Raw genomic sequence first — 27,774 nt, forward strand, 5'->3', positions numbered from 1 at the left:
CTGTTATTAGGTACTAAAAGAGGATTAAAGTAAATGAGAGGACATGCATGCGCTATATGCAAATATTATACCATTTATACACGAGACTTGAGCATCCTCAGAGGTTGGTATCCTGGGGGGGGTGGGAGTGGTGGTGGGTGGAGGTATCCCAGAACCAATCTCCCATGGATACCAAGAAACAACTGTGGTTTTGTTTTGTTTTGTTTTTAAGAGAGACAGGGTCTCACTCTGTCTCCCAGGCTGGAGTGTAAATGGCAGGAGAGCTAAATTCCAATTATTGCAGGTAAAGAGGGTCAAAAACTGTGGTTGCTCCAGGCAGGTTTAGTTTTACCACTGATTGCTATATGACTCATGTTGGCATTAATAAACAAAAGTAACTACCTCAAAGGGACAGTATTGGTAAAATTAATTTATCAAAAGGAACACAGGTTACTGAGACTTAGATGTTTAAGTAATTCCTCCTGTTGCCTTGTTTTAGGGAATAAAAATACAGTAAAGGCAGTGGGGATGAGAGACTTATTTAAAAAACAAATATTGTAAAATTCTACTTACATTTTTTAAAGAGAAGTTAATTCTATGCGTCAACTTTAAAACATGCACAAAAATAAACAGAATGCAAGATAAATAGCATTTTGATTTTAAAATAGACATATATACTGAAATCACCATTCCTCATCAAAAATGGAAAGCAGAAAGAAGCTGATATTAGGAATTAAAGTATTACCATATAGGAAGAAATTATACTTTTTAGTATTATATACACAGACGCGCGCGCACACACACACACACACACAAATCTACCTTCTGTTATTTACAATTCGTGCATGTAATATTCATTTCATAAAACTAGAGTTAATGCTATTTTCTTAGATCAACCCAAATACCATGAATCACAGGCACCTGGACAGCAAGGCTAGTAGTTTCTTGAAAACAGGAGACATATATCTCTATACTGCTTTTATTTATTCCATGATAGAAGCAATATTTCCTAGACATGCACAGTGTGCCCTTAGCAACACCCTCGGCAAGGAAAAAACCCTAGAAGCTTGGAGCAGTTGAAAAGAACCCTGGCCCGAGAGTGGTGGCCTCCCGGCTCTGCTGTTATTAGTGACTGCAGTGTTATGAAGAATAAATTCAGATGAAATCAGTGAAAATTTTGTAAATTGCAAATATTGTAGTAATTTATTACCTTACTCCTAGATTTTGAAAAGCTTTTTACCAAATTGAGCATAAAAATAATGAGAAAACAAGCCGGGCATGGTGGCTCATGCCTGTAATCCTAGCACTTTGGGAGGACGAGGTGGGCGGATCATGAGGTCAAGAGATCGAGACCATCCTGGCCAACATGGTGAAACCCCTTCTCTACTAAAAAATACAAAAATTAGCTGGGCGTGGTGGTGTGCGCCTGTAGTCCCAGCTACTTGGGAGGCTGAGGCAGAAGAATCACTTGAACCCAGGAGGCGGAGGCTGCAGTGAGCCGAGATCGTGCCACTGCACTCCAGCCTGGCAACAGAGCGAGACTCCATCCCCCACCCCCAAAAAACTAATAATAATAATAACAATAATAATGAAAAAACAGCTTATATTTAGAAGACAGCTCAGTCAGAATCTCAGTTTAATGTGGATCCGATATAACTCTAGCACAAACCAAGGAAAGCTGTGATTTAACACTACCAGAAAATGTCAAATTTCTGGTACGTTTTTCAGAATATTGAAAATTGATTGACTTTCATTTCCCATTTTGAGAATCCCTAAGATTCTGAGGGATGTTAGAGACAACAAAACTGTCATTTTCAATACCTTTTCTGACTCTATCATTCCATGATTCTCTGATAAAAAAAATCTCAGATTTAATTCTGTTCTGGGTGTTAAAGAAGCTTGTAGGGACAATTAGGGGCTTTTCCTAGGAATATCTTTCCAAGCTGAGGGGGAAGGACCTTGAAGAAGGTCCAGCAATCCAGACTTAGTCATTCAGCCAGTCAGTGAACCATCATAAGGTTGCCGCTCTCCTCCTCCACTGTGTCTTAGCTGCTCACTCTCCTACTCTTAGCTTCTGGAGTTTAGCTTAGTTTCTATTACCTTACCAGATTTCTGAGAACTACTCTTCTTGTAAAAACATTGCATATTCAACTCCTTGTTTAAATTCACTTCAAGACCCAATTGAAACGTAAAGCCTTCCTGACTCTCCTTGGCAGAGATCATTGTACCCTCCTTTGTTCTCCTAGGATATTTTGTTTGCATTTGTAACACTGTATTTCAGTGGTTTATATGTGATTTTCCTCCACTAGCTTATGAGCTTCAGCACTGTACTCCCAGCATGTGACTCAACGCCTGGCTTAGGATGGTATTTATTAGATATATATATATATATTTTTTTGAGACGGAGTCTAGCTCTGTCGCGCAGGCTGGAGTGCAGTGGTGCCATCTCAGTTTACTACAACCCCCGCCACCCAGGTTCAAATGATTCTCCTGCTTCAGCCTCTCAAGTAGCTGGGATTACAGGCACATGCCACTATGCCCGGCTAATTTTTTTGTATTTTAATTTAACCTGGTGATTTAGAGACAGATAATCAGAATAAAACCGGATCACATGTTAACTAATATGCCTGACTGACATACCTTTAAGACTCCTGTCACATTTAGCCTTAGTATTTACTGTTTTTAACACTAAAGTGAAAGTTAAAGATTGAATAAAGCTGGGTGTGGTGGCTCACACCTGTAATCTCCACACTTTGGGAGGTTAAGGTGGGAGAATTGCTTGAGCCCACGAGTTTGAGACCAGCCTTGGCAACATAGTGAGAGCTGTAATTCCTGTTTGCTGTTTTTCAGTGATATTGTCATGGTGAAATGAATCTTAGAGGACATGAAAGAAAACTTAGGATCCATGTGACTTCTGAAGTAAGTACTATGCTGAACGACACACAATGAAGATGTAATTCGTCCTATTTGATCTCTTTAGTAGAAACTATAATTACATTAATTAACAATTCATTGAAATTAAAGTACTAAATCCTTAGGAAATATAATTGATTTCTATCTTTTTTTTTTAGATGGAGTCTCGCTCTGTCACCCAGGCTGGAATGCAGTGGCACAATCTTGACTCACTACAACCTCCATTGCCTGGGTTCAAGCAATTCTCCTGCCTTAGCCTCTCAAATAGCTGGGATTATAGGCACCCGCTATCACACCCAGCTAATTTTTGTATTTTTAGTACAGATGGGGTTTCACCATGTTGGCCAGACTGGTCTTGAACTCCTGACCTCAGGTGATCCACCCGCCTCGGCCTCACAAAGTGCTGGGATTACAGGTGTGAGCTACCGTGCCCAGCCTCTATATCTTTTTAAATTGACATTTTCTTAGACTTTGTTTTCTCAGGTTCATAAAGGTTTATTAAAGTAATTACCAATTTTTCAAATGAGAAATACTATGTCTTGTTTCAAAAATAATAGTTTTATCTTGGGAATAAAATGTACTTAGAGATGACAAACAGTACCTTTCCAACTTATAGAGTTTTAAAATAGTGGTTCTCTTAGCTGGGCATAGTGGCAAATGCCTATAGTCCCAGTTACTTGAGAGTCTGAAGTGGGAGAATCACCTGAGCCTGGGAGGTTGAGGCTTCAGGGAGCCATGATCACACCACTGCACTCCACCAAGGACTACAGAAGTGAGACCCTGTCTCAAAAAAAAAAAAAAAAAAGGCGGTTCTCTCAGTGTGCAGTGAGATAGGTTAAAAAATATATATATACAAAAATAGAATAGTGGTTCTCATCCTAACATCTAGAAAACCACCAAGATACCATACACAAAGCTTAAATATCTGTGTGGTTATTAATTTATTTTCCTATCAGTTATGTTAACAGCGATAACAGAGGTATCCAGCTTTTCAATTTATCACCAGAAAAATTTTGTTAAGTCTTAGTTGATAAGCTGATAAGTGCTTAATTGATAAGTGCTTAGTTTAAGCACTTCCTGTCTTAACAAAGCCTGAAAGAAGAAAATATCAAGATCTCTGAACTCAGCTTAGGACTTCTAAAATTAACATTTCTCTTAAGATCTTTTTGTATCTAATAAAAGTCTCATTCATACGCTGGCAAACCAGCCCCAAAATGAGATAAACACAGTACATCTTTTAAAATATTTAGATGTACAGCTGTCATGATTAAAGAGAATAAATCCAGAGTGAGTTAGCCACTATAATGGACAGCCACTGCAATGGCAGTCATGATCATGGTCATGCTGCTGCCCAACAGGAGGAATATTTAAGTCTCTATCTCATTTGATAAGAGAAATACAGTAAACTTCCAAAGGTATCAACCTACTAGTTTTTTTTTTGAGACGGAGTCTTGCTGTGTCACCCAGGCTGGAGTGCAGTGGCGCGATCTCGGCTCACTGCAAGCTCCGCCTCCCGGGTTCAGGCCATTCTCCTGCCTCAGCCTCCCGAGGAGCTGGGACTACAGGCGCCCGCCAACACGCCCGGCTAATTTTTTGTATTTTTAGTAGAGACAGGGTTTCACCGTGTTAGCCAGGATGGTCTCGATCTCCTGACCTCGTGATCCGCCCGCCTCGGCCTCCCAAAGTGCTGGGATTACAGGCTTGAGCCACCGCGCCCGGCTCAACCTACTAGTTTTAGGGGGACTCTGAATACAACACATAATATCAGTTGTAGACAACCAAAACAAATGAATGATTCCCAAAAAGTGAAATATACCCATTACGCTATTTATTAACTGCTTATCTGGAAATGCTCAAGAAACTGACTTTGCAGTGACTAAATTGTTGCATGCCAATGTTAGAAAGGAGAGCTATATTACATCCAAGTTAGTTATGTGCAAAACATTTTATTTTAAAGACTAAAGAAGAGAGAGATATAGACAATTCAACCCAAGTTAAAAAACGAAAACAAAACATATTGTCCCTGGAAGAAGAATAGGTGATTGGAATAGAAAGGATTTTCACTTAATGCCATGTTACTGTAAACTATTAAAATCTGGAAAACTTTCCTAAAAATTACAATGAACGAAAATATGCCCTGGATATAACTGCTTAGTTCTACAACGCATGATAAACTTTATCCTAAGAGCACAATCACAAATTGATGAAATATGGTATTAGTGAAGGAGTTAACAAAGTGACAGAATAGTTATTTGCAGTATCCCTTTTCTTGATTAATTAAGTACCTTTCATCAGTTACACTCAATATTTTGATCACAGCTTTAACTTTTTTCACATTTATTATAGGTATATATAAACTAGTAATATAACCCTTAAGTGTTTTGAATATTCAAAATAATAATAATACAAACTTGAGTTAGGTTTCTTTTAATGTTTGCTGTAATTATATTTTCCTATTTGGTAAGTCTTCATTGATGGTACAACTATACAAAAGCCATTTTTGTATAGTTGTATACAAAAAGCCATTTTTATATAGCACAAAAATGCACATGGTACATTGTACAAAAGTAGAATCACATACTATAATATACATTTTATTCACTTAAATAACAATGCCTATATGTTTTATTTCAGATAATTTTGGATAACTGAGGCAAGAACTTAGAAGAAAAAAACTATACAATTCACATGACATTTTAATACAGCCAATTTTGACCTAAAACGGTGATAAAAATAAATTAACCAATTAACACAAGTAAAATAGTACTTGAGAAATATAAAAGAAACCAAAATCAAGAAATCCTGGCCGGGTTCAGTGGCTCACGCCTGTAATCACAGCACTTTAGGAGGCCGAGGTCTGGCCAACATGGTGAAACCCCATCTCTACTAAAAATACAAAAAATTAGCCAGGCGTGGTGGCACGTGCCTGTAATCCCAGCTACTCGGGTGGCTGGGGCAGGAGAATCACTTGAACCCGGAAGGTAGAGGATGCAGTGAGCCAAGAGCATGCCACTGCACTCCAGCCTCGGGCAACAGAGCCACACTCCGTCCCCCCCAAAAAAAAAAAAAAAAAAAAAATGGAAATCCTAGCTAAATACGCTTTGGTATATTCATTCTGGTATAGATGTATGTACACATGAGCCAAATAAACTTTACGGTGTCTATTTTTCCATTATCTATACTATTATAATTTATCAAAACAAAATCCATAATGAGGCTGTCACATTTAAAGTAATTAATATTAATTACCTGAGACTGAAGTGCCAGAAAAAGGATAGTGCCATCTCTATGCCATATAAAACCTTAAATAAATACAAACCCTGATAAAAAGAAAGCAGCATGCCAGAGATCTCTGAAGACAGCGCCAACGCTGTGAGAGGTGCTTGTACCGTGGTTCTGAACTGCTCCCTCTTGGGTGTTATCTGTGGTACTAGAACCATCTCCTTCCCTATGTACTTCCAAATGGACTGCTTTTCTTAATTTCCTTCATCAGAAGAGATTAAGAATGGAAGGCAGCTTTAATATTTTAATAACCACTTTCTCAGTAGTACAATCAAAATTTTGGAAAACATAAACACAGGAACTTAACACATAATAAAATTTAGATTTACTAGATAAAATTTAATCCAAATACCATGATGCATATTCAAGACCAATTTCTAGAAATATCAAGGTATTGGTCCTTGCTTATATTGGCAGGTCAGTGGACAGAAGGTTGTAAGGATTGCATTGGATAGATATTTACAAAAGCATTTCTTCCCTATTTGAATGCCACTTATCTGCAGATGAAGAAAGAAGAAAATTTAGATTGGAGAGAATTATAATCTAATTTATCAACATTGCTATTTATCTAATGTATTATCTTTTAAAAATGAGACGGGCTTAAATCTCAGCACCCAAAAACTACAAATGTCACAATCTCTTAGCAATGATATTCAAAAGAGGACCCGCTCCAAAAAAACCTTAAAACAAACTCCAGTGTGCTGAGTGGCCAGTGAGACATGCTATATTTACTGAATCAAGGGTAATATTAAACAGATTCAAATAGAATTTAGTGGCTGGGTGTGGTGGCTCACACCTGTAATCCCAGCACTTTGGGAGGCCGAGGTGGGAGGATCTCTTGAGCCCAGGAGTTCAAGACTAGCCTGGACAATAAAGTGAGACCCCGTGTCTACAAAAAATAAAAAATAAAAAAACTAGTCAGATGGGGTGGCATACACCTGTATTCCCAACTACTCAGGAGGATGAGGTAAAAGGATCACTTGAGCCCAGGAGGTCCAGGCTGCAGTGAGCTGGACTCCAGCCTGGGTGACGGAGACAGTGAGACCGTGTCTCAAAAACAAAACAAAAAAAAAACAAAACAAAACCAAATAGCGTTTAGTAAATACAGTTTAGCTGAAATTTTTTCTAGGTTTTTGTTTTTGCCAAAGCATCTTAGAAATACAAGATTTTATAAGTAGTAGGAATTATTAACAATCTAGCTAACATATTGTCTACATTGATATTAGGTGACTATAAATGAGCTTCAAGGAAAAAAAAAAAGAAACAAAAACACAGGCATGTGGTCTTAAAATGGCCTTGAAGCAAATATGGAAACTAAATCATTTGGTAATTGATTCTGAAGCTCAGTGTTTTTTTTTTTGAAACAGCAACCTTACAAGATAAGATTTTAGTCTATGAAGATAAGAGGAGTCAAGAACAATTGTGGATTCAAATTACATAAATGTATAAAAAGATTACTTTTTAAAAAACAGTACCTTCTTCTTCTACCCCCTGTACTTAGAGGAGGTTTGGGTGTTCTTGTGGAAACAATCTGGCAGTGCACAGTTCCCAGGAGCAGCATCAGCCATATTGGCCCAATCACCTCTGTCAGAGGTATGCTGTGTGGGCTAGAAGTGGAGCAGAATAATACTATTGCGGCAACTATAAAAAGGGCAAGAAAATATGCTTAATTATAGATCTGATAGTCACCTCTTCAAAACTTTTAAAATTGTTTTTACATTATTTTTTGCCAAAATATTTTTCTAAATTTAAATGAGTTTAAAATATTACTACAGACAAGCTTTTTCAGACTGTTTTATTGTCTGCCACAGCCTAACCATGGTATTTAGTAATAAACTCTTGGAACAAGACAACACCCAACATAGTCTCTAAAGTACACCTCAACGCTGCAATGTAAATTAGATGCATATGAATCTAAGGACATTTCTAAGTAACATCACAGACAATTAAAGAACCACCCTAACCTCAAGTACATTATTTCTTTGTTTTACAAATAATGAAATCTTAAGATAAGTGTATAATACAGCTACAAAGAACTTCTTATTAATAGAGGTCTATCTCCTTAGAATTAATAACAAATTTACTTAGGCATAGTTTCCAGAGAAACCACTAAACATCCATCAATGCTAACTATTACTACATGAAGGGAAATCTTGTTTTGCCTACACAGCATCCCTTAGACTTTCTGGACATAAACTCTCTTTACCTTTGTCTCCCTCCTTTATCCATCAATCATACATTCTTCTTTCTCTCACCTCAGGGATAGACATGTAATCTAGGCTTGTCACACCCTTAGTAAGTCTGCATACAAAAGTTTATAAAAAGATGGGCAAGTGACCTAAGCAGGGCCAATCAGTCTTTTTCAGGGACTAATATAGGTGCTTCAAGACCTTTCTCCTAGATCACAAACACTAAAGACTACGAAAAAATGAAATTGCTAGGGGCCACCTTACCCACCACCTAGAAAGAGCCAATCTAAGAATGTGACCAGCAAGACCAGAGTCTACAGCAAAAAGAAGTGAAGATATTATCTGAGCCTCTCGATCCAGCCATGCCTGAATCCAGGGCCAAGGAGTACCTAAAATAAAATGTAAATATTCTAATACTTTTGGTCATTTTGTTAAGTGTGATCACTGTAATGTGGTTATATGTGCTTATTTTGAAGAGATGCAAATTGATGTATTCAGGGGTAAAATGTCTCAATGTATATAATTTACTTAACAAAATAGATTAAGTAAACATCCCAAAATGTTAATCATTGTTAAAGAGACGGGCAGTTAGGTGTTTAGGGTGACCATGTAATTTACCATCTAAACCAAGACACTTTTGAGTGAAAGGCACCAGGACAACATGAGTAAACTTGGGGTTGGACAATCCCAGGCAAACTGGGACATATGGCCGCCCCAGCTGTTGTACTGTTCTATCTAGTTCCCTGGGTTTTTTTTTTAGTTTTTATGATAAACAGTAAAATTAACGACCAAAAAAATCAACTTCTTGTAAAAGCTAGTTTGTATTTAGTTTCTGCCACCTGCAACTCAAAGAATCCTGGTCTAACACACCAGAAGCTTAAAACATCACTTAATCTGCTAATATACTTAAAGAGTATCATGAAAACAAATTTCAGCTGTATGTAACTGTAAGTAATAAGGTTCCTTAAAAAGAAAAAACAAAAAATTTAAAATGCCAATCATCTTTATGAATTACCCTGGAATTTAACCCAAATTCTCTAGTTCTTCCATAACAGTCTGGAATTTTGAAAAGCAGAGTCTTTTTTGTTTTTAATATGAATTTTAATGTGACTTTTATCAAGTTCTTTAATATTTTTGCGCCTTGGTTTAATCTTCTGTATATCTACATAGTACACGGCATACATATAGTACATAGGCACTATAATAGGTTTTAGGTGAGGTAATGCATGTAAAACATTTTGAAAAGCTGCTTATACACAGTAAGTGTATACTGAACATTGGTGAATAGTAGCTTTTTTTTTTTTTTTTTAGCTACGATTAACTCTAATTTTTTCTTGAGATGGAGTCTCGCTCTATTGCCCAGGATGGAGTGCAGAGGCGCGATCTCAGCTCACTGCAAGCTCCGCCTCCCAGGTTCACACCATTCCCCGGGTTCACGCCATTCTCCTGCCTCAGCCTCCCGAGTAGCTGGGACTACAGGTGCCCACCACCACACTCGGCTAATTTTTTGTATTTTTAGTACAGATGGGGTTTCACCGTGCCATTAACTCTAATTTTAAAAGGGGCAAGTACAAATGCTTACTTAAGAAGTTCAGAGTTTCAGACACAAAGGCGAACATCTTTTAAAACTTTAGGTTTTATATAACCTGTTGTTGATTTTTTTTTTTTATGAAAATTTTTGAAATTTGCTAGCCTCTCTTATCCTTTTTTTTTTTTATTATACTTCAGGTTTTAGGGTACATGTGCACAATGTGCAGGTTTGTTACATATGTATCCATGTGCCATGTTGATTTCCTGCACCCATTAACTCGTCATTTAGCATTAGGTATATCTCCTAATGCTGTCCCTCCCCCCTCCCCCAACCCCACAACAGTCCCCAGAGTGTGATGTTCCCCTTCCTGGGTCCATGAGTTCTCATTGTTCAATTCCCACCTATGAGTGAGAACATGTGGTGTTTGGTTTTTTGTCCTTGCGACAGTTTACTGAGAATGATGTTTTCCAATTTCATCCATGTCCCTACAAAGGACATGAACTCATCATTTTTTATGGCTGCATAGTATTCCATGGTGTATATGTGCCACATTTTCTTAATCCAGTCTATCGTTGTTGGACATTTGGGTTGGTTCCAACTCTTTGCTATTGTGAATAGTGCCGCAATAAACATACGGGTGCATGTGTCTTTATAGCAGCATGATTTATAGTCCTTTGGGTATATACCCAGTAATGGGATGGCTGGGTCAAATGGTATTTCTAGTTGCTGGTTATTTATCTGAACTCTTTCAGCCCTGTGATAACCATTCTCTGTAATCCTAGGGCTGGGAGCATACAAATTATATTTTCTGTATATCTTAACAGGAAGTTATTACATACTGTGAAATTCTGACGACAAGGCATTAGAAAAAGGGGGAGGAGCCACTTTCTTCCTCTCTTTTTCCTTCTTTCTTCTGACAGTATCTTTCTAAAAGTGATCATGTCCCTCCCATGGTCTCAGTTCCTGAGACAGTGGCTTTTCCTCCATAACTCTGGTATCACTTCTTTTTGTTTTCCTCTCAAGTTAAGGTTTAGAAGATATATGAAGAGCCGGGCGTGGTAGCTCCTGCCTGTAATCTTAGCACATTGGAAGGCTGAGGCGGGCAGAACACGAGGTCAGGAGTTTGAGACCAGCCTGGCCAATATGGAGAAACCCCATCTCTGCTAAAAATACACAAATTAGCTGGGCTTGGTGGCACGCGCCTGTAGTCCCAGCTACTCAGGAGGCTGAGGCAGAAGAACTGCTTGAACCTGGGAGGTGGAGGTTGCAGTGAACCGAGATCATGCCACTGCACTCCAGCCTGGGCGACAGAGCAAGACTCCGTCTCAAAAAAAAAAAAAAAAAAAAGATATATGGAGAAAACATTCACTTATTTTATATAATGCTGAGTTATACTTTTTGAGCATTTAATGAAGTCCTACGAACTACACAGTGCTGCTAGAGATTTCTGCTGGAGATCAACTAAAACAGAATGTTGTTGGGCACAAACATTTCAAAGGCAGGATTTCACATACTGGGCAAGTGGAACTCTAGGAGTAGGCTGGATGCAATGGCTCACACCTGTAATCCCAGCACTTTGACAGGCTGAGGTGGGTGGACTGCTTTAGCCCAGGAGTTTGAGACCAGCCTAGGCAACAAGGCAAAACCCTGCCTCTACAAAAAAAATTCAAAAATTAGCTGGGAATGGCAGTGCATGCCTGTAGTTCCAGCCATGGAGGCAGAGGTAGGAGGAATGATTGAGCCTCGGAGGTCGAGGCTGCAGCAAGCCATGACTGCGCCACCGCACTCCAGCCTGAGCAACAGAGAGAAACCGTGGTGGCTGACACCTGTAATCCCAGCAGTTTAAGAGGGTGAGGTGGGAGGATTACTTGAGGTCAGGAGTTCAAGACCAGCCTGGGCAACATATTAAGACCCCACCTCTACAAAAATAAAAATAATTAGCTGGGCATGGTGGCGTGCTCCTATAGTCCTAGCTAGTCGGGAGGCTGAGGTTGGAGGATTGCTTGTGCCTGGGAGCTCAAGGCTGCAGTGAACTATGATCACACCACTGCACTCCAGCCTGAGCAACAGAGCAAAACCCTGTGTCTAAAAAATAGAATAGAATAGAATAGAATATTCCATTTTTAGGACTGTTAATCTTTAAGATTCAGTGGCAATTAGGCAATGTAGAAAAAAAGACAAGACACAGTCTCTGCTCCCTATCCCTTAGTTTAGACCAGAGGTATCCGATCTTTTGGCTTCCCTGGGCCTCACTGCAAGAAGAATTGTCTGGGGCCACACATAAAATACTACCACTAACAATAGCTGATAAGCTTTAAAAAAAATTTTTTTTTAAATCTCATAAGGTTTTAAGACAGTTTATGAACCTGGGTTGGGCCACATTCAAAGCCATCCTGGGCTGCATGTGGCCTATGGGCCATCGGTTGGACAAGCTTGGTTTCGAGGAAAGAAGACACATACAAAGAAACAATGAAAATACCTGTTATGAACTAAACTGTGCTCCTTTCATCTTCTCCACACAAATGCATATGCTGAATGAAGCCCTAACCCACAACGTGACTACGTTTGGAGACAGGGCCTATAAGGAGGTAGTAGAGGTTAAACAGATTCGTAAGGGTAAGGCCTTAAACTGATATGACTCTTGTCCTTATATGAAGAGGCAGAGATACCAGAGTACTCTCTCTCTCCACTCACACACACAAGAAAGGCCCTGTGAAGACACAGCAAGAAGGTGGACATCTACAAATCAGAGAAGCCTCATCAGACACCAACTCTGACATTGCCTCACTCTTGCACTTCCACTCCTCAGAATGGTGAAAAAATAAATTTTGTTGTATCAGCCACCCAATCTGTGGTATTTTGTTATGGTAGCCAAAGGTGACTAATATAATACTTATGATTAACTGCTATAATATACATAAGAAAGATATGTAACTACATTGGGGAGTTATGAAAGGATTCTCAAAGAAAGTGATGTTTGATGTCTAATCTAAGTTTGAGAGAACACAGAGGATTGACTAAACAAAAGGGAAAAGGGCTACCCCACGCAAAGGGAGTTGGGTGCCCAAAGACACATAGGCAAAAAAGCATGGAATGTTTAAGAAACAACAAAGAGCCAGTTTAGCCTGGTTAAGGTGGGATAGAAATTCAAGGAGGGATTTGAAAACTCAGATTGCATCTTGAAAGCAATGATAACTAGTGAAGAAATTTAGATCTTAAGCAGCTGGTTTGAATTTGTCATTTAATAGGTAAATGGACAGAAAGTAGAAGATGATATAAGGTTTCCTGGCAGTAATCTTGGCAAGAAACCAGGCAACCAAGACATGCAGAAATGGGGATACAGCTGAGAATACATAGTTGAGATACTTAAAAAGCATGTAATTTAAGTAAAAAAACTATACATAGTTATATAAAACCAAATCTGACTGCATTTGATTCTTTCTGCCTTTCAAGAAGTGCAAACAAGAATGAGGACATAGGGCTGGGCGCGGTGGCTCACGCTTGTAATCCCAGCACTTTGGGAGGCCGAGGCGGGCGGATCACGAGGTCAGGAGATCGAGACCACGGTGAAACCCCATCTCTACTAAAAATACAAAAAAAATCAGCCGGGCGTGGTGGCGGGCGCCTGTAGTCCCAGCTATTCGGAGAGGCTGAGGCAGGAGAATGGCGTGAACCCGGGAGGCGGAGCTTGCAGTGAGCCGAGATCGTGCCACTGCACTCCAGCCTGGGTGACAGAGCGAGACTCCATCTCAAAAAAAAAAAAAAAAAAAAAAAAAAAAGAATGAGGACATAACTCAGAGCACTGCAGCACCCCGCTTTTACACAGGGTGCTGCAATGGAGATAGACATACAGTGGTTTTCAAAAGGTAATGGCAGCCTGCCGAGGGTCATCAGAGTCACATCATGACTTTGGCACTAGCTGTGTGACTTTAAGAAGGTTAAGTCATTTCTCTAAGCTTTACTAGGAGAATGTTTAGTGTTCATCATAAGGGCCTTATGATTAAACTTGGGTTCTGAACTTAAAAATATCTCATTTAATGCCCAATCTAACCTGTGTTCCCTATTTAACTTAGAGGAACCAGTAAGTAAATTTCAGACACAATATAATTATACAATGTCAGTGAACTTTTAGTTACATTGGAAACTTGTTTGTCGTGGAATACTAGAAAGCAGCAATATCTTAAAAAGCACAATGCATTGTGATGTACAATCAATGGTACTGAATTACTCTAATAAGCTACTGCAATTTCTGACCACATTCAAATAAAGTTTTCTCATCTAGGTAAGCCAGAAAACCTTTGAAGATAACGATACTTAAATTAAGCTCTCTTAAGTCCTTTTGAGAAGAAAACAAGAAAATGATAAAAATTATGATCACTATAACTATAAAATATTGATAAGCAAATATGATCACTTCAGCAGTAATTATAACAGCAAAAAATAGCAATCAGCTTAACTGCCCAATATTGAAGCAGTACAAGATATTTTCTAGTAACTTAGAGGTTATATTTACAAAGACTTTGATATTATGACATCAGGTAAAAAATATATGCAGCTGTTCATATAAAATAATCTCAACTATTTAAAAAATATTATAAATTTAAAGGCAAGATGATGGGTAGTTTTTTTTTTCTTTAGCTTTTTCTACATTTTCCAAATTTCCTGCCATGAAAATATTATTATATCTTTAATCAGAAAACACACACACACATTCTAATAACAACCACAAAATTATCATAGTCCACACCCTTTTATGTATGTAAGATGTAACCTGGCTTAGAAGAAACAACTTTATCTAAATAAAAGTCTGCAGTTTTTATTATATTTTCATTTATTTAAAAAGTATCTCTTAGAATCTGTTGATAAAACAAATTTAAATAATCATTCAGGATTGTAATCATGGGTTTTTTTTTTAATAACATATTAAAAAGACTGAAAGGACATCAACCAAATGAAAATAACTGCTTTGTTCATGTGATGGAATATGAATAGTTTCTTCTTTAGTTTCTAAATGTTCTACAATGTTATACATGTTGTGTTATATACTGCTGCTAAGACTATGCACTAGAATGTTGTGTTAGGAGGCACCATAAGAGCTGTTAAGTGTGGGGTTCTGGGATCAGAATGCTTAGACTTGAACCTGGGCTCTACCATACTTGATGACTACGTGGCTTTGGGCCCTCACGTCTTTTCAGGTCCCGTGTCTATAAGCGAAGCATAGTAACAGTCCCTATACTTCATCAGGTTGATGTGAGAATTAAATGAGAATCTAGAAAGCACCTAGCAGAGTGCACGGTATACAGAATTTTGATAAAGTATAAGGACAGCTCACATCACGGTGGTAAAAGGCACAGAAAAAAGAAACTATACCTATGGCAGGAATAATAAACTTGTATAGGTTGTATTTTTAAAAGACTAGTATGTATGTATGTGTGGAAGATGCATGTTGATGAGGTTTTTTTTCTAATTTTAAAAAATATTCTCAATTTCTATTTTTCTTTAACCATCTACAGATTCAAATATTCATAAAATTATACTGGAAAATAACTGCTTTGTTTTCTCAAATATTTTTAATGCCAAATCAATTATGTGCCTTTATTAACATACATCATACTCAGAAGTAGTTAGCACATGTTTAAAACAAAGCCTTATTAAACCTAACAACGTAACATCTGAAAAGTAAAAGCAAAAATCACTTAATTATACACTTAATTATACCTTGAAGAAGATAAAGGACAAGAAGCCAGAAAAAGATGACCCTTGATGTTACTTGTAACCACCACCGGAAGAAAAAGGGGAAAAATACAACTCGAACAATTCCCTTTCTGGTCAGGGAAGTCCAAGGACTTTCAGGCTTTGCCTTTGCAAATGCAGACCCTGAAAAAAGTAAAATAGGACAACAGAGTAGATTTATATATTATTCTTTAATTTATTTAAAGAAAAAAATTTCAATGTTTGAAAAACATCACCACATAATTTTATTCTGTATTATACTATGAGTGAGAAATGTCCAATTTATAGATACTTTAAATATTTTGAAAAAAACATTTTTTGAAATAACAGAATTTCTCCCACACATTTTATAAACATAGAACAATATTCAAATGTCAGTTCTAGTTAGGAATTACAAATCACCACTTTGTCTTTTGGTTTTGTTTGTTTGTTTGTTTTTTGAGATAGGATCTCACTCTGCTGCCCAGGGTGGTGTCAAACTCCTGGGTTCAAGAGATCCTTCTGCCTTCAGCTTCCCAAAGTGCTGGGATTATAGGTGTGAGCCATTGTACCTGGTCCCATTCTCTCTTTTTAATACTATTCTTGTCTTCATCAAGGTTCACAATGTTGTTATTTCTAAAAAGATAGACAGACAGATAGATATCTGATATAGTTTGGAATATTTGTCCCCATCCAAATCTGATGTTGAATTGTAATCTCCAATGCTGGAGGCACGGCCTCGTGGGAGGTATATGGGCCATAACGGTGAAGCCCTCATGGCTTTAGGCTGTCCTTGAGATAGTGAGTGAGTTCTCAGGAGATCTGGTGATTTAAAAGTGTGTGGCACCTCCCCACTACCACTCTCTGGCTCCTGCTCTGGCAATGTGATGTGCCTGGTCCCGCTTGCCTTCTGCCATGGGTAAAGCTTCCCACCCCAGGCCGGGCGCGGTGGCTCACGCTTGTAATCCCAGCACTTTGGGAGGCCGAGGCGGGCGGATCACGAGGTCAGGAGATCCAGACCACGGTGAAACCCCGTCTCTACTAAAAATACAAAAAAATTAGCCGGGCATGGTGGCGGGCGCCTGTAGTCCCAGCTACTCGGAGAGGCTGAGGCAGGAGAATGGCGTGAACCCGGGAGGAGGAGCTTGCAGTGAGCCGAAATTGCGCCACCGCACTCCAGCCTGGGCGACAGAGAGAGACTCGTCTCAAAAAAAAAAAAAAAAAGCTTCCCACCCCAGAAGCAAGTGCTGGTGCTGTGCTTTCTGTACAGCCCGCAGAACCATGAACCAATTAAGCCTCTTTTCTTATAAATTACCCAATCTCAAGTATTTCTTTATAGCAATGCAAAACAGCCTAATACAATATTTAAACATATTTTGAATTCTGTTTCTTCCAGAACAATGTCTACTTGTATTAAGCATTTATTTATCCAAGACTCACCTCTTACAAGATCAACATCTATGAGGTCTGGTTTCACATGTGCTGTTTTCTTTGGTTTATTCCTTAGCCCCTACAATATATCAAAAGAAGCACTGGAATTGTATATATACTTAAATCTAGAACAGGAGAAAGTCAATTTCTAAAGCTTTCAATTTAAAATAAAATTGTTAATAGTACCGACAAAATGTAACACATTATGCATTTGTTACAAATGGAACACAATTACAGTATTGTAATAAATTTTATTATTGTTCAAAAAGATATATTTAGAGATGTGTGTAACAGGCCAGGGCGGTTTATTACCAACAGTAAAATTCTAATACAAATACTATTACTACCAAGCAAATTTAGGTGTACAGCTTTAGGTGTAGAAGGAACTATATTGGCCCCATATGGGCATTTGGAGAGCGTTGAGGCTAGCTAGGGGAGCAGCAGCCCCGAAGGAACCTCAAGGTGTGGTGCTGGAGGCATTATTTCAGAAAGCAGTAAATCACACAGCTGAGGACCAGAAAGGATGCAGACTTCTCAACAGACGCCAATCAGCTGAGACCCAGGGAGGACAATGCACTACTCAAGGATGATGGTTGCCATTATGTTCACATGTCAACCCCCCATCAGACCATAAATGCCACCTCATCACCTCAGAACTTAAGACACCATAACCAGGAAGGGGAGGAGGGAGAGGCAGTTGTCATAAACTTAATTCATTTAAACTTGAAATTATTGAACACTGAGCAAAATTAAGTTTCTGCTATCAGTATCAGTATACAGAGTGGAGTGGGGGGTTTAGATCAAAACTAGTGGAAAAAAAACCTATAACAAAATAAATTACTGGTCGGGCGCGGTGGCTCATGCCTGTAATCCCAGCACTTTGGGAGGCTGAGGCGGGCGGATCACGAGGTCAGGAGATCCAGACCATCCTGGTTAACACGGTGAAACCCCGTCTCTACTAAAAATACAAAAAATTAGCTGGGCATGGTGGCACTCGCCTGTAATCCCAGCAACTCGGGGAGGCTGAAGCACGGAGAACTGTTTGAACCCAGGGGTTGGAGGTTGCCATAAACCAAGGTCACGCCATTGTACTCCAGCCTGGCGACAAAGTAAGACTCTGTCCCAAAAAATATAAAGTAAAATAAATAAATAAATAAATAAATAAAGATAACCTCTGTTCAGATATGATTTACAGTGCTGTTGGCCATGAATTGTTAATGAATCAAAAATATATATTAAATAAGGTGTCTTTAAACAGAAACACACATAAAACAAGTTACTTCCCCAGGCAGCAATGGTTCAGTATTCACTAATTCAGTGTTCATGGGTGACTTTATAGAACATAGCTACCCCAAATAATGAGTATGGGCTGTATCTGTACATTATTTCTGATTTTAATGTCACTATAAAGCGGCTGATGGATTAGAAATCATTCCCAAGATTTTGCAAATTGGAGAGGCAACTGTAATAATACATATATTTAAACAAAACTTCATTAATAAAGCACTATTTGGATTTGGTATTAAGTTTATTACAGTAAGATTTTACCTTTATTACTGTAAAAATATTTGAAAACAGTAACACATTTTAATTTACTTTTTATAAATTGCTTTCCTAACAACTTGAAAGTAACCTTATTGCCAATGTCTTCTGACTAATCTGAATCCTAATTTATTGCTGTATACCTAAAATTTTTATCAAGATTGTTTTAAGAACCAAAAGTCCCTATAGGAGAAACAGTAAGTTGTCTTGATTTGTGCAACTATCGTTTTTCAACATGATTCTTCTAATCGACCTTGTTTATATGGGGTTCATTTCCAATTTTATATTCTATTAAAATATATTTATTTTGAGCTATATTGTAGAGCCACACCCTAATAGCCAGTTTCAATAAAATTTTCCCTCTAAGGTAGCCTATCAAGATAATTTAAAGGTTTAAAAAGAAAAAAAAAAAAACAACAGAAGGCCAGGTAAGGTGGTTCACGCCTGTAATCCCAGCACTTTGAGAGGCTGAGGTGGGCGGGATCACCTGAGGTCAGGAGTTCAAGACCAGCCTAGCCAACATGGTGAAACCCCACCTCTACTAAAAATACAAAAATTAGTCAGGCGTGGTAGTGGGTGCCTGTAATACCAGCTACTTGGAAGGCTGAGGCAGGAGAATCGCTTGAACCCGGGAGGCAGAGGATGCAGTGAGCTGAGATCGAATCTACAATTATTTTATTCACAAAAATAAAAGAAAGCATCAAGATACGAACATTCATAAAATCTCATTTTAATTAAGTAACTATTTTACACTGGAAAATTTTCAATTGGCTTGGAGTAAACCACATTCACACAAAGTAGCATAGCTTTCAGTACTATCATGAACTGTTAAACAGTTTAAATGAACAAATAAAAAATGAAAAGGTTTTCTTAAAAAAAAGAATGAGATTTTTAAAACTGCTAATTTATGCACAAACTAGAAAGTAGAAACAAGCAGCACAAATGCAATTAATACCCAATAATAAAAATATTTTATTTATTAAATATAATTTAAATTCTTATAGTATGTTCCTATAGTGAAATGACTCAAACACAGTAGTATAAAGTTTTTTATTTAAAAAAAAATTCTCTAAGTATACAGATAATGTTGGGCCAAAAAAAAAAAAATGGGCTGTTTAAGTTTAGAAAGTGCTTCTGTTCAGTTATCTAGACTTCTGTGTGTTGTTAATATTTAGACTCCATCAAAGTACATAAAGTTTCATTTTCTAGAAATCTTGTTTAGTTCCCCCACCCCCTTTTTCTCTGTAATGACTTTATAAGCTTTTTAAGTCTAGTCTTTTAAGAAGCTTTAAAAGTCTAGTAGATAGCAAAACAGGAAAAACTTCCAAATTTACTTTTAAATTTTGGTCACGGTAATCAGAAAAAATCAAAGTTGTTAGTTATAATTTCTAAAATAGTTATGAAAAAATAATTTGCAACTTACAAAATATTTTATGCTTTAGCAATATCAACTCTGGGTCTTTAATTGAAAAATAAACACTTCCAAAAAATATATTTTCATGTCTTTGATTTCTCTAGTAGCTGCTCACTGCATTGACAACTAATGAAAGAATCAATTACATTGGACAAACTCAATATATTTGGTACACTGTTCTCTAAACAAAAGGCAGTGTTTTTTTCTTAATCAAACATTAACATTAATACACCACAGTTATGTACCTCTCTAACTTCCTTAGAATAAATACAAAATTATTTTACACTATAATTTGCCTCCACTAGAACGTTTAGTAAAAATGAAATGTGCTTTTAGGCTTGTTAACAAATTGATCCTTTTAATTAAAAATAACAAGAGTAGGGAGGATGATAAGTTTATTATTTGTGTATCTATGTATGTATGTATTTTTTAGAGACAAAGTCTCACTCTGTTGCCCAGGCTGGAGTGCAGTGGTGTGATCATGGCTCACTACAGCCTCGAACTCCTGGGCTCAAGTGATTCTCCTGGCTCAGCCTCTCAAGTAGGTGGGACTGCAGGTATGTCCCAGCTAATTAAGAAAAATAATTTTTTTTTTAGAGATAGTGTCTCACTTTGTTGCCCAAGCTGTTCTTAACTCCTGGACTCAAGCAATCCCCCCACCTTGGCCTCCTAAAGTATTGGGATTTCAGGTGTGAGCCAGATAAACTGATTAATGGGTAGTGTGTACTAATATTATTCATGTCATGGATACCCCAAAAGCTCTGACTTGACTGCTACGCAAACTATGCATGTAACAAAATTGCACATGTACCCCATGACTTTGTACAAACGAAAAGGAAAAAATAAAAATCTATAATTCAGTGGTTCTAAGTACATCCACAATATTGTGCAACCATTACCACTATCTAGTTTTAGAAATTTTTTTATCACCTCAAAAGGAAAAATGAGAACAACTTTAATTTTGTCTTATTTTTATCTTTATTTTTAAAGACTAGTCAAGTGCAATAGTGGGAAAGAGGGAAAGAGTGAAACAAGGAGTTCATCTGATCTATAACTGTCTGTGAACAATCGAGATAACTTGCTACCTTCAGACCTGCCAAAAGAGCAAGTTTTTATGTTTTTAATTCTTCAATTACTATTACAAGGTATTATCTTTAAAGGGAGACATACTTCAGAAAGAAGTTGTAGGTCTTAACTTTCCCTAAGATCATCCTGTTAGCAACACCAAGTAGTAACTAATATAATCCTTCCTCACCCTAACGTCTATTTAGGATTTAAAAGAGTTCTTTTAAAAAAGAGGAGGTTACATAAGTAATGTAGTAATTTGTGAATAGCTCCCAAAAACTAAAAAAAATTATTTATATGTATTTTTTCTGAGGCTTTTAAATTCCAAATGTGTCAACCTGATAACATAACCTCTCAAGGTACTTAATATCTCCTGTCTAATGAGTTAAAGGCTTTCTAACTGTCAAAGAGAATAAAAGGTATTATGGCATCTTACTAGACCTCTCTGCTGCTCTTTATTTGCTTGACTATCCCAACTCATCTTCATACTCTCTCCATACTATTTTCTCATGGATCTCCTACTTCTCTTTCCTTCTTTACTTGCATCTCTTTATCTACCTACCCATTAAATGATAGTTATTTCCCAATGCTCTGTTCTCAGCCCTTTTATTTCATCATTCAACAGAAATCTACTCATTCCTATGGCTATATCTATATAATGTTTTATACATATATATATGTATGTATGTATGTATGTATCACATACAAACACATACCTATACATATTCACACTTTATCAACTGAGAACTCTCAAATGTCCCTCCCAAGTACCAAATAGATATTTCTATAACAGAATTCTAAATGTGCTCTTCTTCCAGTATTTCTTATCATCCTTAGTGCTGCCTGTCTACATTTGTTAAAATATAACCTTCTGCTTAAAATCTTCCAATTATCTCCCCTGTTGTTTTCCAGATTATGTCTAAACTCTTTGGCAAGGCATTCAAGCCCCTTCATAATCTGACTTCCATTTTCCTTTCTAGTTTTACTCCTAATGACATTAGTCTCCTTCCTCTATCCAACCCATTACCAAATCAAACTCCTTGGGGAGTCCTGCCGCAGTCATGTTTCTTCCATCCTTTACATATATTTCCATCTACTCTTCATCTGTCTGAAATGTCTTCCTTAAGTTAATGAACCACTTCCTCTACGAAATCTTTCCCAACCTCCCCAGGCTTGTCTCCCCTCTCACTCTTCTATAGAGTTTTAGACATGCCTCTCTTAAAGGAATTTATCTCATGTGTAATTATGCATCTCCCCTACAAAACTATAATCTATTTTATCTTTCTGTCCCATGACTTAATCCTATATTTAACACATACCAAAACTTTGTTAAATGTATTAATCCTTCCTCAAAAGTTTAGAGATTATCATTGCCAAATGGGAAAGAATCTTGCTCTTTATTACAAGTGACTAAGTAGTCTAAACATTAACAAATTTTTGGACTGATTTTTAGTAACTATAGACACTTGTTTTCAATCTAATGAAAACTTTTCTATACAAAATAGAAAATGTCAAGTAACTAAAGTAATACTGTCTGTGCCCAGATTAAATTTAGCTCGTGCAGAAACACACTGATTAGTATCTATGCAAATGAAAAATATAAATCTTATTACCAATAAAGAGTGCTGGGAAACAATAAATTCAGTTGAAAAACAGTTTTCATGCTAGCGAGGTAATCTATGAGAATATTTTATCAGCATAAGAGACATGATTACATGTTCAGGAAGAAAATGCCTGCTACAAAAACATTTTAATTAGTGCTTTACTGTCCTAAATTCTTTTTTAAAATGACCAACTTTTCAGTGACTCTTTTTGAGTCCAAGTCAATCTGTTAGTAGCACCAAAAAGCAGATCTCAATTAAGCAGCGCAGCATTTGCACAGGATCACTCAGGTGGGAAAAATCCTGAAACACTTACCAGTTTAATAAACTGTACAGAGCAATGACAGCATCAAAAGAGAGGAAAAGCAAACTAGAAGTATAAGGTGACAAGTGAAAGGGGAAAAAAGCTGACAAAAAAATAGTCATTAGAAATTCAATTTTAAAAGAACAGAAAGATGATAAAAAGAAAAAACCAACATCAGAAGTAAACGTGACTATGGTAAATAAAGTTTACTTCTTTCTTTAAGAGCTTCAATAGAATAGTAACTTATATCTTAAAAGTATATTAAAAAACACTACAGAGAATGTAATTAATAATTCATAGAACTATGTTTCAAAATAAACAAAATGAAATAAACTCGTTACCTTGATTTCTCTCTGTTCAACAGATTTTTCCCATATTTGTTGATCATATGCTCCAATCTACGAAAAGAAGACACTACATTAAATGATCATTGCTGGTACCCATCAAATAGGTATAACTCTGCTTGAAATACAAGCAACTCAGTATTCATTCAGCACAGATTAGATTTAGCCCTATCTCAGACTTCTCAGATCAGTATCATATTATTGCAGTGGTTCTCAAAGTATGATTTCAGGACCAGTAGTATTAGCATCACCTTGGAACTTGTTAGAAATGCAAACTCTCAGGCCCCACTCCAGAGTTACTGAATCAGAAATACAGGAGTGAGGCCCTAAAACCTATGTTTTAAAAATCCCTCTTGAACAGAGAGGGGAACAACAGACACTGGGGCCTAATTGAGGGAGAAGGTTCAAAGGAGGGAGAGGTTCAGAAAAAAAACAAAAAACTATCAGGTACTATGCTTAGTACCCAGGTGATGAAATAACCTATATACCAAACCCCCAATTCATGAGTTTACCTATATAACAAACCTGGACATGTATCCCTGAACCTAAAATAAAAATTAAATAACTTTTTAAAATCCCTCTGGATGATTCTGATGTTGAAAACCACTGCCCTAGGGAATCCTTAATTGTAAATAAACACAATTGCTACAGCTCTGTTATATTTGGGGAAAAACTTCCAAGTGATAAATTCTTTATGGCATTATTTTTAAAGAAGAAAAGTACTAACATGCTATACAATTAAAAATTTATAAACATGCAGACTGCAATTACCACTTAAAGTTTAAATTGGAAAACAAAGCTGTGAAATGATTGAAGACACAGGAAAATAATTATGAAGCAGAATTTCTCACAGCTTCTATTTTTATTATTCTTAGATGCTGGAAAGTTCTCTGAACTATACCTTCACCAGGGCAGGATGAACAAATCATTCTTTACTGTTCCCACCCAAGTTATTTGCTATTAGCTCCTACTGTCTCCAGTTTCCACTTAATTCCCCATATCCCAAATGACACTGAAATGGGTCAACACCATATAATTGTGACTAGGAATTTTCATTATTTGCATTAATTTAAAATTAGAATCCTAAGAAATTAAAAATATTTCAGATAACTACACTTAAGAGACCAGAGACAGAAAATGACCAGAGATAGGCAATATTATAAGAAAATACAGGAGGAAAGAGTATTTTCTGACTCACAACATAATTTACCCTAAAGTCCTTTAATCTACACATTATTTTTTAAATCTCAATTTCAAGAACTGAGAAACTGAGAACACCAGAATGGATTAAAAGGATGTAGAATAAAATAACTTAAGTGACTCGATAAGAGCCTTTAATGTCTGTTATTCTTTTTTTTTTTTTTTTTTTTTTTTGAGATGGAGTCTCGCTCTGTTGCCCAGGCTGGAGTACAGTGGCGCAATCTCGGCTCACTGCAACCTCCGCCTCCTGGGTTCAAGTGATTCTTCTGCCTCAGCCTCCTGAGCAGCTGGGACTACAGGTGCGTGCCATCAGGCCTGGCTAATTTTTTGTATTTTTAGTAGAGGCGGTGTTTCACTGCATTAGCCAGGATGGTCTCGATCTCCTGACCTCGTGATCCACCCACCTTGGCCTCCCATCTTGCTGGGATTACAGGGGTGAGCCAATGCGCCTGGCTATTCTCTCTTATACGTTACCTTGCTCATATTAATTCTTCTGGTCCTGTAAATCCTATTCTCTTTTTCACCACTTGCCTATGACTCTTTTATTTTAAAAATCATATTATGGCTGAGTGCAGAGTGGCTCTTGCCTGCAATCTCAGTACTTTGGAAGGCTGAGGTGGGAGAATCGCTTGAGCCCAGGAGTTTGAGACCAATCTTGGCAATGTAGTGAGACCTGTCTCTACAAAAAATTAAAAAATTAGCTGGGTGTGGTGGCACATGCTTGTAGTCCTGGCTACTCAGGGGACTGAGGTGGGAGGATTCCTTGAGCCTGGGAGGTTGAGGCTGCAGTGAGCCATGATCATGCCACTGCACTCCAGCCAGGGCAGCAGAGTATTCTGTCTCAAACAAAAAACCAACAACAACAACAACAACAACAATAAAAAACCATATTATACCCCCAAAATTAAAATATTGTAACACCTAGACCAAGCTACCTAGACCAAACAACATACTTATATGTAACTAAAACTGCCATGAATCTCTAGGAAGCAGGATTAAGAAACTCTAGGTAAACAACAACCAACTGGTTAGTCCTAATGGTAGAGGTGACCTGAGGTGATTAGTTGCCCCTCATCCTCTTAAATTCTAAATTCAATCAATCAATCATCTTCCTTAAAATCAGAAAAGGTAAGTATGGGAACATAGATTCCACATGAATAATTCTGCTCTAATAGAATAATTCAGAATAACTGGGCTTAAATGCAAATAATAATTTATTTTTTTTAGGCCAGGTGCAGTAATTTACTTTTTTAGGCTGGGTATGGTGGCTCATGCCTGTAATCCTAGCACTTTGGGAGGCCGAGGCAGGCGAATTGCTTGAGCCCAGGAGTTTGAGACAAGCCTGAACAACATGGCAAAACCCTGTCTCTTCAAAAAACACAATAAATTAGCCCGGCATGGTAGGGTGCCCTTGCAGTCCCAGCTACTCAGAAGGCTGAGGTGGGAGGATCACTGGAGCCCAGGAGGTTGATGCTACAGTGGACCATGATCATGCCACTGTACTCTGCCTGGGTGACAGAGTGAGACCCTGTCTCAAAAAAAAAAAAAAAAAAAAGTGTCACTATTTCAATGCACCACATACTTTTTAGTAAAATAATAATTAAAACTAATAAAGAATAGGTACCAATATGTTTTAATAACTATTTTGGCAGTATTTTGTTTTCATATACAAAAGTGTGCCTAACTTGTCTACAAAAGAACTATTTTTATTTCTAGGTGACTCAAGAATGTGAATGTATAGATACGTGTCCTATAATCCTAAAATCAGGAAAAATAAAATAATCCTATTCAACAGACCAAATCAGAAATGCATGTCAATCCTTGGCATAACTAGGTTCAAGGCAACTCCAGCACGGTACTTAATAGGCCTGAGGCTTAGAAAGGTATAGAAAGCCTAAGAAACTCCGCAGTGAAGCAGTAGGTAAAAATGGAAATGCTTCTTGAAAGCTGACATGTTTCACTGTAAATAGCAGAATGCAATTCTAAAGGTGGGTGGATAGACATTCCTATTAAAAAAGCCACAGGATAAAATGGTTTGTTTTACTGGAAAGACACATTTATTCAAAGATTTGATAGGTGAGAGGAAGGGCAACTTTTACTGTTAATAGAATGTCTCATGGTGGCAGTGGGGAGGCCTCTTAATTTTTTTAAACTAGATAAATTTCATTTTCAATTACAGCAATTAAATGTCTGTAAGTGCAGGAATCAGTTCTCCTTTGCAGCAGACTTCTTGTTTTGGAAATACTACCAGATAGGCCAGGCATGGTGGCTCATGCCTGTAATCCCAGCACTTTGGGAGGCCGAGGCAGGCGGATCATGAGGTCAGGAGATGGAGACCATCCTGGCCAAAATGGTGAAACCCTGTCTCTACTAAAACACACACACACACACACACACACACACACACACACACACACACACACACACACACACAAAATTAGCCAGGCGTGGTGGTGCAGACCTGTAGTCCCCGCTACTCAGGAGGCTGAGGCAGGGGAATCGCTTGAACCTGGAAGGTGGAGGTTGCAGTGAGCCGAGATTGCACCACTGCACTCCAGCCTAGTGACAGAGCAAGACTCCATCTCAAAAAAAAAAAAAAAATACTACCAGAATGAACATTTTAGTTACTTAAGCAAACAGACTACTTTTTTGGAGAAAACTGTGAGGATGCTGGTTAACCTAAATGCAGGTGTCTCAGAAGGAGATGTTCAGGGTTTTGCTTAATAATGTGTATGCCTTTAACAAATTACCCTTACATATGAATTCAGACTGAATTATCTCTGAAATTGTTTGTTTCTTGGGATATGTGTGTAGTACACCAGTGGCCTCATGAAATCAGAGTGGTAGCCAGATCCTAGAAGTGAGAGTGAAGGGATTCTAAAGATCTCTTCCAGCCTTTAGTCTCACTTTATTCCCAGCTGGCAAGACAGTAGATCAGAACCCCTGTGGCTAGAGTCAAGCTCTTCCCTGAATGAAACATAATTCTACCGTCAATCATTATAGGGCAAGAAAAGAAGTGACACTTAGGACTAGGAAAGAGAAGAACCATCTTCTCAAGACTTAGGGTCATGGATCAAGAATAATTTGCAGAGCTGTGCTACCAAAGTTAAAAAATAACGGGACAGGTTTTCCAACTATTTTACCTCTAACACACAAATACACCCAAACCATTTCCAACATTTATATTTTACCCCTAACAGACATTTCCATTAACACACATTTCCATTTTACCTCTAAACACAAATAATGCACTTTCCCCTTCTGCTT

At 37.6% G+C, this 27,774-nt stretch overlaps 1 protein-coding gene across 14 annotated transcripts in view; it reads right to left on the minus strand.

The window, feature by feature from the left end:
- Positions 1–27,774, minus strand: part of PHTF2 (putative homeodomain transcription factor 2) — a 153,603-nt gene that overhangs the window by 40,627 nt on the left and 85,202 nt on the right. For 11 of the 14 annotated variants that reach the window (XM_063641541.1, XM_055283437.2, XM_063641546.1 and 8 more), the window contains exons 3-7: positions 23,305–23,361; positions 17,047–17,116; positions 15,613–15,771; positions 7,650–7,815; positions 6,212–6,376 (exon numbers count right to left, since the gene is read on the minus strand). In XM_063641541.1, coding sequence (XP_063497611.1) covers positions 6,212–6,376; positions 7,650–7,815; positions 15,613–15,771; positions 17,047–17,116; positions 23,305–23,361 — 617 coding nt within the window. Of the gene's footprint in view, positions 1–6,211; positions 6,377–7,649; positions 7,816–15,612; positions 15,772–17,046; positions 17,117–22,975; positions 22,988–23,304; positions 23,362–27,774 lie in introns of all 14 variants that reach the window. The other 3 variants (XM_063641539.1, XM_055283439.2, XM_055283436.2) reach the window with 1 other exon arrangement.

The sequence above is a fragment of the Symphalangus syndactylus genome, chromosome 6 (assembly GCF_028878055.3).
Source record: "Symphalangus syndactylus isolate Jambi chromosome 6, NHGRI_mSymSyn1-v2.1_pri, whole genome shotgun sequence".
Lineage (NCBI taxonomy): Eukaryota > Metazoa > Chordata > Mammalia > Primates > Hylobatidae > Symphalangus > Symphalangus syndactylus.